Source organism: Oncorhynchus mykiss, chromosome 19, assembly GCF_013265735.2.
Source record: "Oncorhynchus mykiss isolate Arlee chromosome 19, USDA_OmykA_1.1, whole genome shotgun sequence".
NCBI lineage: Eukaryota > Metazoa > Chordata > Actinopteri > Salmoniformes > Salmonidae > Oncorhynchus > Oncorhynchus mykiss.
The window spans coordinates 65,407,653-65,422,029 of record NC_048583.1 but is presented as its reverse complement, the minus strand read 5'-3'; the positions used below and the strand labels follow the sequence as shown (position 1 = coordinate 65,422,029).

At 40.2% G+C, this 14,377-nt stretch overlaps 1 protein-coding gene across 4 annotated transcripts in view; it reads left to right on the top strand.

Moving 5' to 3' along the window:
• The window catches only part of LOC110498419 (lysyl oxidase homolog 3B), a 104,489-nt gene that overhangs the window by 14,679 nt on the left and 75,433 nt on the right, over positions 1-14,377 (top strand). For all 4 annotated transcript variants that reach the window (XM_036955421.1, XM_036955423.1, XM_036955420.1 and 1 more), the window contains exons 2-3: positions 7,112-7,445; positions 8,807-8,970. In XM_036955421.1, coding sequence (XP_036811316.1) covers positions 7,121-7,445; positions 8,807-8,970 — 489 coding nt within the window. In that variant the 5' untranslated portion in view covers positions 7,112-7,120. The remainder of the gene's footprint in view (positions 1-7,111; positions 7,446-8,806; positions 8,971-14,377) is intronic.

The following is a 14,377-nucleotide window of genomic DNA, read 5'->3' as shown; positions in this document are numbered from 1 at the left end:
ATGTTCCATGGTGGACATATAGTCTACATGGAGGGGTTTATGTTCCATGATGGACATATAGTCTAGATGGAGGGGTTTATGTTCCATGATGGACATATAGTCTACATGGAGGGGTTTATGTTCCATGGTGGACATATAGTCTACATGGTTTATGTTCCATGGTGGACATATAGTCTACATGGAGGGGTTTATGTTCCATGATGGACATATAGTCTAGATGGAGGGGTTTATGTTCCATGGTGGACATATAGTCTACATGGTTTATGTTCCATGGTGGACATATAGTCTACATGGAGGGGTTTATGTTCCATGATGGACATATAGTCTAGATGGAGGGGTTTATGTTCCATGATGGTCATATAGTCTATAATAATGTAATAGTCTACATGGAGAGGTTATACTGGTTATAATAATGTAATAGCCTACATAGAGAGGTTATACTGGTTATAATAATGTAATAGTCTACATAGAGAGGTTATACTGGTTATAATAATGTAATAGTCTACATAGAGAGGTTATGCTGGTTATAATAATGTAATAGTCTACATAGAGAGGTTATGCTGGTTATAATAATGTAATAGTCTACATGGAGAGTTTATGCTGGTTATAATAATGTAATAGTCTACATAGAGAGGTTATGCTGGTTATAGTAATGTAATAGCCTACATAGAGAGGTTATGCTGGTTATAATAATGTAATAGTCTACTGAAAGAGGTTATGCTGGTTATAATAATGTAATAGCCTACATAGAGAGGTTATGCTGGTTATAATAATGTAATAGTCTACTTAAAGAGGTTATGCTGGTTATAATAATGTAATAGCCTACATAGAGAGGTTATGCTGGTTATAATAATGTAATAGTCTACATAGAGAGGTTATGCTGGTTATAATAATGTAATAGCCTACATAGAGAGGTTATGCTGGTTATAATAATGTATTAGTCTACTTCAAATCAAATCAAATCAAATTTTATTTGTCACATACACATGGTTAGCAGATGTTAATGAGAGTGTAGCGAAATGCTTGTGCTTCTAGTTCCGATAATGCAGTAATAACCAACAAGTAATCTAGCTAACAATTCCAAAACTACTACCTCATAGACACAAGTGTAAAGGGATAAAGAATATGTGCATAAAGATATATGAATGAGTGATGGTACAGAGCGGCATAGGCAAGATACAGTAGATGGTATTGAGTGCAGTACATACATATGAGATGAGTATGTAAACAAAGTGGCATAGTTAAAGTGGCTAGTGATACATGTATTACATAAAGTTGCAGTAGATGATATAGAGTACAGTATATACATATACATATGAGATGAATAATGTAGGGTATGTAAACATTATATTAGGTAGCATTGTTTAAAGTGGCTAGTGATATATTTTACATCATTTCCCATCAATTCCCATTATTAAAGTGGCTGGAGTTGAGTCAGTGTGTTGGCAGCAGCCACTCTATGTTAGTGGTGGCTGTTTAACAGTCTGATGGCCTTGTGTTGCTGTCCTGGGGCTCTGTGGGGTCTGTTTGTGTTGCTGTCCTTGGGCTCTGTGGGGTCTGTTTGTGTTGCTGTCCTGGGGCTCGGTGGGGTGTGTTTATGCCGAGGTAGGTATAGGTATATAGGTAGGTGTAGGTATAGTTTCCCGTGTGCTTTAGGGCATGCATTTCCAAACTGGGGTAATGCCATCGGGGTACGCCAAATAAAATATGCCATTTTTTCAGTCCATTTATATTTTCCAACGGGCCAAAACATTTTTTTTCTCGCCTAAGTAGCCTCTTTTTCACTTCCAAAAATAAAATTAAACCATCTTGTGTTTTGCGAAATGACAACACAATGTCAAATACAGGTAGCCTAGTCAAATAATTATCATCCAATCACATTAACCGTTACTCTCTCGTGGGAATTCCACTAACGGTCCGTATGGAGCCAATCGTAGCTGCTGCTTATGTTGGTATCTGTACTGATGGCGCAAAAGCCATGACAGGGAGATATAGTGGAGTGGTAACGCGCGTGCAAGCAGTTGCTCCTGACGCCACTTGGGTACACTGCAGCATCCACCGAGAGGCTCTTGGGTACACTGCAGCATCCACCGAGAGGCTCTTGGGTACACTACAGCATCCACCGAGAGGCTCTTGGGTACACTGCAGCATCTACCGAGAGGCTCTTGTTGCCAAGGGAATGCCTGACCGCTTGAAAGGCGTTTTGGACACTACAGTGAAAATTGTTAACTTTGTTAAAGCAAGGCCCCTGAACTCTCGTGTATTTTCTGCACTATGCAATGATATGGGCAGCGACCATGTAACGTTTTGACAACATACAAAGTGTGCTGGTTATCAAGGGGCAAAGTATTAACACATTCTTTTGAATTAAGAGAAGAGATTAAAGTTTTCTTAACTGACCATAATTTTCAGTTTCTCACACGACTGGCCTATCTGGGTGATGTTTTTATCGCCTGAATGATCTGAATCTAAGGATTACAGGAACTCTCTGCAACTATATTCAATGTGCGGGACAAAATTGAGGCGATGATTAAGAAATTGGAGCTCTTCTCTGTCTGCATTAACAAGGACAACACACAGGTCTTTCCATCAAAGTATGAGTTTGTGTGCAAATGAACTCCAGCTTACAGACAATGTCAAATGTGATATAGCGAAGCACCTGAGTGAGTTGGGTGCGCAATTACGCAGGTAATTTCCCGAAACGGATGACACAAACAACTGGATTCGTTATCCCTTTCATGCCCTGCCTCCAGTCCACTTACCGATATCTGAACAAGAGAGCCTCATCGAAATTGCAACAAGCGGTTCTGTGAAAATTTTATTTAATCAGAAGCCACTAATAGATTTCCTGATAGGGTTGCACTCAGAGTATCCTGCCTTGGCAAATCGTGCTGTTAAGACACTGATGCCCTTTGCAACTACTTGCCTATGTGAGAGTGGATTCTCGACCCTCACTAGCATGACAACTAAATACAGGCACAGACTGTGTGTGGAAAATGATTAAAGACTGAGACTCTCTCCAACACAACCCAACATTGCAGAGTTACAGTATGTGTATCTTTCAAGCACACCCTTCTCATTAGCCTGTGGTGAGTTATTCACAATTTTAGATGAACAAATAAGGTTTAATATGTAAGATGGTTTAATAAAGAGCAAATGATTGATTATTATTATTTGTGCCCGGGTCCTATAAGAGCTCTTTGTCACTTCCCACTGTTGGGTTCTGAGAATCTGAAATAGACTTATTCGTGTCACTGAGGGAGAGAGGATAATGTATCAGGGAAAGCGATCACGTGGCAGGCATTGATAAGGGGAGAGAGTCATGGATAAGGGGTGAAGGGGGGAGTCGAGATCAGGTCAGGTCACGTTAAGGGAGTAATAAACGTTTATGGCACGTAATACTTAGTTTCCTGCCTAGCAGTAAAGATACAATGTTTGTACAGATGTGTAGGAGGAGACTCAGCCTAGGAGGAAGGGTTAAATATCAGTGCTTGTGTGAAAATGTTTTGTCTAATGTATTGATCCTCTGGGAAGAATAAACTTGGTTAAACTTTCATAATGCCAGGTCGCAATTGTAAATGAGAACTTGTTCTCAACTTGCCTACCTGGTTAAATAAAGGTAAAATAAAAAATAAAATAAATAATGTCCTGTGAGCTTTATACTCTGAGAATTAGAACCGAACACCACTCGTCTGGTTGTGACAAAAACTCAAACTCATTATTATGTTTAATAAATGTAGAGTGTGTGTGGCGGGCTTACAATGATGGCAAAAAACAACATTTGAGAGTGTGCTGACCCTGGTGCTAGAGGGGGTACAGCTGACCCTGGTGCTAGAGGGGGTACAGCTGACCCTGGTGCTAGAGGGGGTACAGCTGACCCTGGTGCTAGAGGGGGTACGCAGCTGGAGGTTGAGTGTTTGAAAGGGTACGGGACTTTAACAAGTTTGGGAACCACTGCTCTAGGGCAACGGTGTCTAAATGGAATTCGTATTTGTGGTCCTGGCAACTGGACCTTTTTTGGAACACCATTATTTTTGACTTACTGAGATTTACTGTCAGGGCCCAGGTCTGTACAATCTGTGCAGAAGATCTAGGTGCTGCTGTAGGCTTTCCTTGGTTGGGGACAGAAGCACCAGATCATCAGCAAACGGTGACATTTCACTTCAGATTCTAGTAGGGTGAGGCCCGGTGCTGCAGTCCAATGTTTACCAAAAAAAAATGTAGGCATTGAGCAAATTTCGGGTCTGCTGAGCGCAAACCTGAACAAATGATGTGTCTTCTTGTGCGCATTTACTGTTAACACTGAGGCTGTACCTTCTATAAGTTACAGTTTTACTGTGAACACTGAGGCTGTACCTTCTATAAGTTACAGTTTTACTGTGAACACTGAGGCTGTACCTTCTATAAGTTACAGTTTTACTGTGAACACAGAGGCTGTACCTTCTATAAGTTACAGTTTTACTGTGAACACTGAGGCTGTACCTTCTATAAGTTACAGTTTTACTGTGAACACTGAGGCTGTACCTTCTATAAGTTACAATTTTACTGTGAACACTGAGGCTGTACCTTCTATAAGTTACAGTTTTACTGTGAACACAGAGGCTGTACCTTCTATAAGTTACAGTTTTACTGTGAACACTGAGGCTGTACCTTCTATAAGTTACAGTTTTACTGTGAACACTGAGGCTGTACCTTCTATAAGTTACAATTTTACTGTGAACACTGAGGCTGTACCTTCTATAAGTTACAGTTTTACTGTGAACACTGAGGCTGTACCTTCTATAAGTTACAGTTTTACTGTGAACACTGAGGCTGTACCTTCTATAAGTTACAGTTTTACTGTGAACACTGAGGCTGTACCTTCTATAAGTTACAGTTTTACTGTGAACACAGAGGCTGTACCTTCTATAAGTTACAGTTTTACTGTGAACACTGAGGCTGTACCTTCTATAAGTTACAGTTTTACTGTGAACACTGAGGCTGTACCTTCTATAAGTTACAGTTTTACTGTGAACACTGAGGCTGTACCTTCTATAAGTTACAGTTTTACTGTGAACACTGAGGCTGTACCTTCTATAAGTTACAGTTTTACTGTGAACACTGAGGCTGTACCTTCTATAAGTTACAGTTTTACTGTGAACACTGAGGCTGTACCTTCTATAAGTTACAGTTTTACTGTGAACACAGAGGCTGTACCTTCTATAAGTTACAGTTTTACTGTGAACACTGAGGCTGTACCTTCTATAAGTTACAGTTTTACTGTGAACACTGAGGCTGTACCTTCTATAAGTTACAATTTTACTGTGAACACTGAGGCTGTACCTTCTATAAGTTACAGTTTTACTGTGAACACAGAGGCTGTACCTTCTATAAGTTACAGTTTTACTGTGAACACTGAGGCTGTACCTTCTATAAGTTACAGTTTTACTGTGAACACTGAGGCTGTACCTTCTATAAGTTACAATTTTACTGTGAACACTGAGGCTGTACCTTCTATAAGTTACAGTTTTACTGTGAACACTGAGGCTGTACCTTCTATAAGTTACAGTTTTACTGTGAACACTGAGGCTGTACCTTCTATAAGTTACAGTTTTACTGTGAACACTGAGGCTGTACCTTCTATAAGTTACAGTTTTACTGTGAACACAGAGGCTGTACCTTCTATAAGTTACAGTTTTACTGTGAACACTGAGGCTGTACCTTCTATAAGTTACAGTTTTACTGTGAACACTGAGGCTGTACCTTCTATAAGTTACAGTTTTACTGTGAACACTGAGGCTGTACCTTCTATAAGTTACAGTTTTACTGTGAACACTGAGGCTGTACCTTCTATAAGTTACAGTTTTACTGTGAACACTGAGGCTGTACCTTCTATAAGTTACAGTTTTACTGTGAACACTGAGGCTGTACCTTCTATAAGTTACAGTTTTACTGTGAACACTGAGGCTGTACCTTATATAAGTTACAGTTTTACTGTGAACACTGAGGCTGTACCTTCTATAAGTTACAGTTTTACTGTGAACACTGAGGCTGTACCTGCTTTAAGTTACAGTTTTACTGTGAACACTGAGGCTGTACCTGCTTTAAGTTACAGTTTTAACAGTGGTCAAGTAGGCTGCTCTGGCTATTTGATCATAATGTAGGCCTACCAGAGTAGCCTACCATCAAAAACAATGGATAAAATACATCTCATAACATTTTAACATGGAAATAGCTGTTCTATCATTCAGCCTACTGTAGCAGCCGATGTGTGGTGTTCAGTGTAGGACTACATTCCGGGGGACTTTTGGGGGAAAAAACATGCAGGGGTTGTGTTAAAACCTGTTTCAAGATTGTAACAATGGGAAACCACACACTGAGTAAAGGAATAACTAAATGAATTTCTCCATAAATAAAGTAAACACTCACAACAATAATCAGACGAGGCATGAAGGTCAGTAAATTAGGCGTCAACTGCCAACGCCACAACGAAACAACCAAAAGGTACCTGAATGCATGGAGAGAGGAATCTCTTGCTGAATGGGGAAACAGTGGCTTTATCCCACAGGTATACCCCATCCAACCCTCCCAACTCCGCCCACCTCTCCTACTCCGCCCCACTCTCCTATTCCGCCCACCAATCTGCTACAGGAAGTAAGCACAGCAAAACACAGTAGACAGAGCAGGGAGGGACGACAGTGGTGTTGATGTGAGTCATTACCAGCCACACTTGACATGAACCTGTTTATCCACTTGTCCTTCAGACAAGGAGATGACTGGATGTGTGCCCTCGTTAATTCGTTTATTATATATGCTGAAGTGGGTGCGGCTCAAGCTGCATCTCTGTTTCACCCCCCCCCCCCCCGCCCCCAGCCCTGTGGAATTGAATCTGTGTGTTTTTATGTCAATTTTAACCTATTGACCTCTCCTGTCCCTCCCAGGGGACCTATTGACCTCTCATGTCCCTCCCAGGGGACCTATTGACCTCTCCTGCCCCTCCCAGAGGACCTATTGACCTCTCCTGCCCCTCCCAGAGGACCTATTGACCTCTCCTGCCCCTCCCAGGGGACCTATTGACCTCTCCTGCCCCTCCTAGGGGACCTATTGACCTCTCCTGTCCCTGCCCCTACAGGTCGGAAAGATGAAAACCTCAAGATGGTGGCAGCAATGTTCAGTCATCAGCTTCCTGTTAGCTGTTTGGCTTCCAGCCTGGATCATGGCCCAGACAACGCCCCCTATCCAGAGCACCACCTCTCCCAAACCCCAGAATGACCGGCTGCAGTTTCGTCTGGTGGGGTACCCCCGGAAGCACAACGAGGGGCGCATCGAGATCTTCTACAAGGGAGAGTGGGGGACCATCTGTGATGATGACTTCTCTCTGTCCAATGCCAACGTCCTCTGTCGCCAGCTGGGCTTCGTTTCTGCTACGGGGTGGACTCATAGTGCCAAGTACGGCAAGGGACTAGGTGAGGGACCTACTGCAAAATGGCATGTATCATTATGTTCTGTTTATGTTATTATTTAATACGTTCTGTTTATATATTATTATATAATACGTTCTGTTCTGTTTATATATTATTATTTAATATGTTCTGTTCTGTTTATATATTATTATATAATATGTTCTGTTTATATATTATTATATAATACGTTCTGTTTATATATTATTATATAATATGTTCTGTTTATATATTATTATATAATATGTTCTGTTTATATATTATTATTTAATATGTTCTGTTTATATATTATTATATAATATGTTCTGTTTATATATTATTATATAATATGTTCTGTTTATATATTATTATATAATATGTTCTGTTTATATATTATTATTATTTAATATGTTCTGTTTATATATTATTATATAATATGTTCTGTTTATATATTATTATTATTTAATATGTTCTGTTTATATATTATTATTATTTAATATGTTCTGTTTATATATTATTATTATTTAATATGTTCTGTTTATATATTATTATTATTTAATATGTTCTGTTTATATATTATTATTATTTAATACGTTCTGTTTATATATTATTATATAATATGTTCTGTTTATATATTATTATATAATATGTTCTGTTTATATATTATTATATAATACGTTCTGTTTATATATTATTATATAATATGTTCTGTTTATATATTATTATATAATATGTTCTGTTTATATATTATTATTATTTAATATGTTCTGTTTATATATTATTATTTAATATGTTCTGTTTATATATTATTATTATTTAATATGTTCTGTTTATATATTATTATATAATATGTTCTGTTTATATGTTATTATTATTTAATGTGTTCTATTTATGTTATTATTATTTAATATGTTCTGTTTATTAATGATTATTATTTAATATGTTCTGTTTATATATTATTATAATTTAATATGTTATTTTTAATTATTATTAGTTAATATGTTCTGTTCATATATTATTATTATTTAATATGTTGTATGTCAGAGCATGGCGTCATGTTAAAGACGTTTTAAACGTTTCCTGTTGAAAAGTGAATATGTGTTATTTTAGACAACTGCAAACTAGAAGGAGCTTGGCATTCAAGGTGTTGGTCTGATGGAAACTCGTGATCAGCCTCCATCTTGCTTCTTGAGGAACAATAGAGAACTAACGAGGATTCCCCCCCCCCCCCCCCCCCCCCACTTGTGCCATGTCATGAGGATACCTGGACCACCTATTGAGATGTACCTTTAGTTCAGTAAATCAGGTGTTAAATGAGGTGAAAAGGAGAGTGGAGTACCACTGTAAAGTGGTTACTATTAGTGACTGTCTGTCTGCTCTCCATGCAGGGAAGATCTGGCTGGATAATGTGCAGTGTAACGGAGGAGAGAAGAGCATTGAGCTGTGTAAATCCCGGGGTTGGGGCAACAGTGACTGCACACACGATGAGGACGCTGGAGTCGTCTGCAAGGACGAGAGGCTTCCTGGTTTTGTCCACTCCAACATCATCGATGTAAGGCACTAATTGTATTGTCATGCTCAGTAGGTGGGTTGGAGTCAATTCCATTTAAATTCCAGTCAATTCAGGAAGTACATCGAAACCCTAATTCTATTCAATGCTTTTCAATTAGGAACATTTTGAATTGGAATTGCTTTATCCATAGGTCTCTGGTCAAAAGTAGTGCAATATATAAGGATTAGTATGCTATTTGGGATGTTAACAGTGACTAGGCCTACTGATTAATATAACACTGTGTTCTTGGTGGATTAATACGAGTCTATAGGGTTCATATGAGTCAGGGTTCATGGACTTTACATAGGGTCCTGTCTGTCAGGGTTCATAGACTCTACATAGGGTACAGTCTGTCAGGGTTCATAGACTCTACATAGGGTACAGTCTGTCAGGGTTCATAGACTCTACATAGGGTACAGTCTGTCAGGGTTCAAAGACTCTACATAAGGTACAGTCTGTAGGATTATGCAACATTCAGTCTGCTGTCTGTCTGTAGTAAACACTACATTACATGTACTGTAAATAGTACAGTTTATTTATTTATTTAACTAGGCAAGTCAGTTAAGAACAAATTCTTATATGCAATGATCTTTTACCCCGGATAAACCCTAACCCAGATGATGCTGGGCCAATTGGGAGTCCCATAGGGCGCACAATCACGGCCGGTTGTGACACAGCCTGGAATCGAACTAGGGTCTGTAGTGAAGCCTCTTGCACTGAGATGCATTACCTTAGACCGCTGCTCCACTCGGGAGCCAATACATGCTACAGTACATACTACTGTTTCTGGTGGGCTGGAGAGGCTTGTGTTCCTGGAGAGCAACCCTCCTATAGGTTTAAACTCCAACCCTGTTCCTGGAGAGCTACCCTCCTGTAGGATTTAACTCCAACCCTGTTCCTGGAGAGCTACCCTCCTGTAGGTTTAAACTCCAACCCTGTTCCTGGAGAGCAACCCTCCTGTAGGTTTTAACTCTAGCCCTGTTCCTGGAGAGCTACCCTCCTGTAGGTTTTAACTCCAACCCTGTTCCTGGAGAGACACCCTCCTGTAGGTTTTAACTCCAACCCTGTTCCTGGAGAGACACCCTCCTGTAGGTTTTAACTCCAACCCTGTTCCTGGAGAGATACCCTCCTGTAGGTTTTAACTCCAACCCTGTTCCTGGAGAGACACCCTCCTGTAGGTTTTAACTCCAACCCTGTTCCTGGAGAGACACCCTCCTGTAGGTTTTAACTCCGACCCTGTTCCTGTAGAGAAACCCTCCTGTAGGTTAAAACTCCAACCCTGTTCCTTGAGAGCTACCCTCCTGTAGGTTAAAACTCCAACCCTGTTCCTGGAGAGCTACCCTCCTGTAGGTTAAAACTCCAACCCTGTTCCTGGAGAGCAACCCTCCTGTAGGTTAAAACTCCAACCCTGTTTCTGGAGAGCTACCCTCCTGTAGGTTTTAACTCCAACCCTGTTTCTGGAGAGCTACCCTCCTTTAGGTTTTAACCCCGACCCTGTCCCTGGAGAGAAACCCTCCTGTAGTTAAAACTCTGACCCAGTTCCTGGAGAGCTAACCTCCTGTAGGGTTTCAATATATTAGGGTTGGAGAGCTGCCCTCCTTTAGGTTTTAACTCCGACCCTGTTCCTGGAGAGCTACCCTCCTGTAGGGTTTCAATAGATTAGGGTTGGAGAGCTGCCCTCCTGTAGGTTTTTAACTCCGACCCTGTTCGTGGAGAGCTACCCTCCTGTAGGGTTTCAATAGATTAGGGTTGGAGAGCTGCCCTCCTGTAGGTTTTAACTCTGACCCTGTTCCTGGAGAGCTAACCTCCTGTAGGGTTTCAATAGATTAGGGTTGGAGAGCTGCCCTCCTGTAGGTTTTAACTCCGACCCTGTTCCTGGAGAGCTACCCTCCTGTAGGGTTTCAATAGATTAGGGTTGGAGAGCTGCCCTCCTGTAGGTTTTTAACTCCGACCCTGTTCGTGGAGAGCTACCCACCCTCCTGTAGGGTTTCAATAGATTAGGGTTGGAGAGCTGCCCTCCTGTAGGTTTTAACTCCGACCCTGTTCCTGGAGAGCTACCCTCCTGTAGGGTTTCAATAGATTAGGGTTGGAGAGCTGCCCTCCTGTAGATTTTAACTCTGACCCTGTTCCTGGAGAGCTAACCTCCTGTAGGGTTTAAATCGATTAGGGTTGGAGAGCCCTATACCACAGTTTACAATTACACTCTCATAGACCATTCACTATGTTATAACATGGCCGTGTCATAAGTTAACCGCTAGTGAGTGATTGTCCAACACAGTTGTAGTGTTGAACAGCACATAGGTGCCAGACTGCCAGTCTTTTTCCATTTCCTTTTTCCTCTCTCCCTCCCCCTTATTGGACGGTATGAGCTCTCTAAACAAGAGCTTTCTTAAGGGTTGAAGTTTTAATTTTCTTAAACATGGAATTCCTCCACTCCTCAAGCTCCTCCCCCTCCAGCTCCTCCTCCTTCCACCTCCTCCTCCTTCTTATCCTCCGGCTATTGCTTCTCCTGCTCTTCCAGCTCCTCCTCCTCTCTGTGTTCCTGACTCCTCATCTGACCAGTCTGGCGAAAAGACAACAAACCAGGAGTTCAGCCTTCTCCTCTTCCACCCACTCAGTCTGATCTGACTCAATGCAACGCAGCCTGGGAATGAAGAATCCACAGTTACAAACCAGTTAGTTACTATTACTGCTTTTAGTCATGACCAGTTACTATTACTGCCTTTAGTCATGACCAGTTACTATTACTGCCTTTAGTCACGACCAGATACTATTACTGCCTTTAGTCAACCAGATACTATTACTGCCTTTAGTCAACCAGATACTATTACTGCCTTTAGTCAACCAGATACTATTACTGCCTTTAGTCAACCAGTTACTATTACTGCCTTTAGTCAACCAGATACTATTACTGCCTTTAGTCAACCAGATACTATTACTGCCTTTAGTCAACCAGATACTATTACTGCCTTTAGTCAACCAGATACTATTACTGCCTTTAGTCAACCAGATACTATTACTGCCTTTAGTCAACCAGTTACTATTACTGCCTTTAGTCAACCAGTTACTATTACTGCCTTTAGTCAAACAGATACTATTACTGCCTTTAGTCACGACCAGTTACTATTACTGCCTTTAGTCTTGACCAGTTACTATTACTGCCTTTAGTCACGACCAGATACTATTACTGCCTTTAGTCAACCAGATACTATTACTGCCTTTAGTCAACCAGATACTATTACTGCCTTTAGTCAACCAGTTACTATTACTGCCTTTAGTCAACCAGTTACTATTACTGCCTTTAGTCAACCAGTTACTATTACTGCCTTTAGTCATCCAGATACTATTACTGCCTTTAGTCACGACCAGTTACTATTACTGCCTTTAGTCACGACCAGATACTATTACTGCCTTTAGTCAACCAGATACTATTACTGCCTTTAGTCAACCAGATACTATTACTGCCTTTAGTCAACCAGTTACTATTACTGCCTTTAGGCAACCAGTTACTATTACTGCCTTTAGTCATCCAGATACTATTACTGCCTTTAGTCAACCAGTTACTATTACTGCCTTTAGTCACGACCAGTTACTATTACTGCCTTTAGTCAACCAGTTACTATTACTGCCTTTAGTCAACCAGATACTATTACTGCCTTTAGTCAACCAGTTACTATTACTGCCTTTAGTCAACCAGTTACTATTACTGCCTTTAGTCAACCAGTTACTATTACTGCCTTTAGTCAACCAGTTACTATTACTGCCTTTAGTCAACCAGATACTATTACTGCCTTTAGTCAACCAGATACTATTACTGCCTTTAGTCAACCAGATACTATTACTGCCTTTAGTCATGACCAGTTACTATTACTGCCTTTAGTCAACCAGATACTATTACTGCCTTTAGTCATGACCAGTTACTATTACTGCCTTTAGTCAACCAGTTACTATTACTGCCTTTAGTCAACCAGTTACTATTACTGCCTTTAGTCAACCAGTTACTATTACTGCCTTTAGTCACGACCAGTTACTATTACTGCCTTTAGTCAACCAGATACTATTACTGCCTTTAGTCAACCAGTTACTATTACTGCCTTTAGTCAACCAGTTACTATTACTGCCTTTAGTCACGACCAGTTACTATTACTGCCTTTAGTCAACCAGATACTATTACTGCCTTTAGTCACGACCAGTTACTATTACTGCCTTTAGTCACGACCAGTTACTATTACTGCCTTTAGTCATGACCAGTTACTATTACTGCCTTTAGTCAACCAGATACTATTACTGCCTTTACTCAACCAGATACTATTACTGCCTTTAGTCAACCAGTTACTATTACTGCCTTTAGTCAACCAGATACTATTACTGCCTTTAGTCAACCAGTTACTATTACTGCCTTTAGTCAACCAGTTACTATTACTGCCTTTAGTCAACCAGATACTATTGCTGCCTTTAGTCAACCAGATACTATTACTGCCTTTAGTCAACCAGTTACTATTACTGCCTTTAGTCACGACCAGTTACTATTACTGCCTTTAATCAACCAGTTACTAATACTGCCTTTAGTCAACCAGTTACTATTACTGGCTTTAGTCAACCAGTTACTATTACTGCCTTTAGTCACGACCAGTTACTATTACTGCCTTTAGTCAACCAGTTACTATTACTGCCTTTAGTCAACCAGTTACTATTACTGCCTTTAGTCAACCAGTTACTATTACTGCCTTTAGTCAACCAGTTACTATTACTGCCTTTAGTCAACCAGTTACTATTACTGCCTTTAGTCACGACCAGTTACTATTACTGCCTTTAGTCACGACCAGTTACTATTACTGCCTTTAATAACAACCAGTTACTATTACTGCCTTTAGTCAACCAGATACTATTACTGCCTTTAGTCACGACCAGTTACTATTACTTCCTTTAGTCAACCAGATACTATTACTGCCTTTAGTCAACCAGTTACTATTACTGCCTTTAGTCAACCAGATACTATTACTGCCTTTAGTCAACCAGTTACTATTACTGCCTTTAGTCAACCAGTTACTATTACTGCCTTTAGTCAACCAGTTACTATTACTGCCTTTAGTCACGACCAGTTACTATTACTGCCTTTAATCAACCAGTTACCATTACTGCCTTTAGTCAACCAGTTACTATTACTGCCTTTAGTCAACCAGTTATTATTACTGCCTTTAGTCACGACCAGTTACTATTACTGCCTTTAGTCAACCAGTTACTATTACTGCCTTTAGTCAACCAGTTACTATTACTGCCTTTAGTCAACCAGTTACTATTACTGCCTTTAGTCACGACCAGTTACTATTACTGCCTTTAGTCAACCAGTTACTATTACTGCCTTTAGTCAACCAGTTACTATTACTGCCTTTAGTCAACCAGTTAC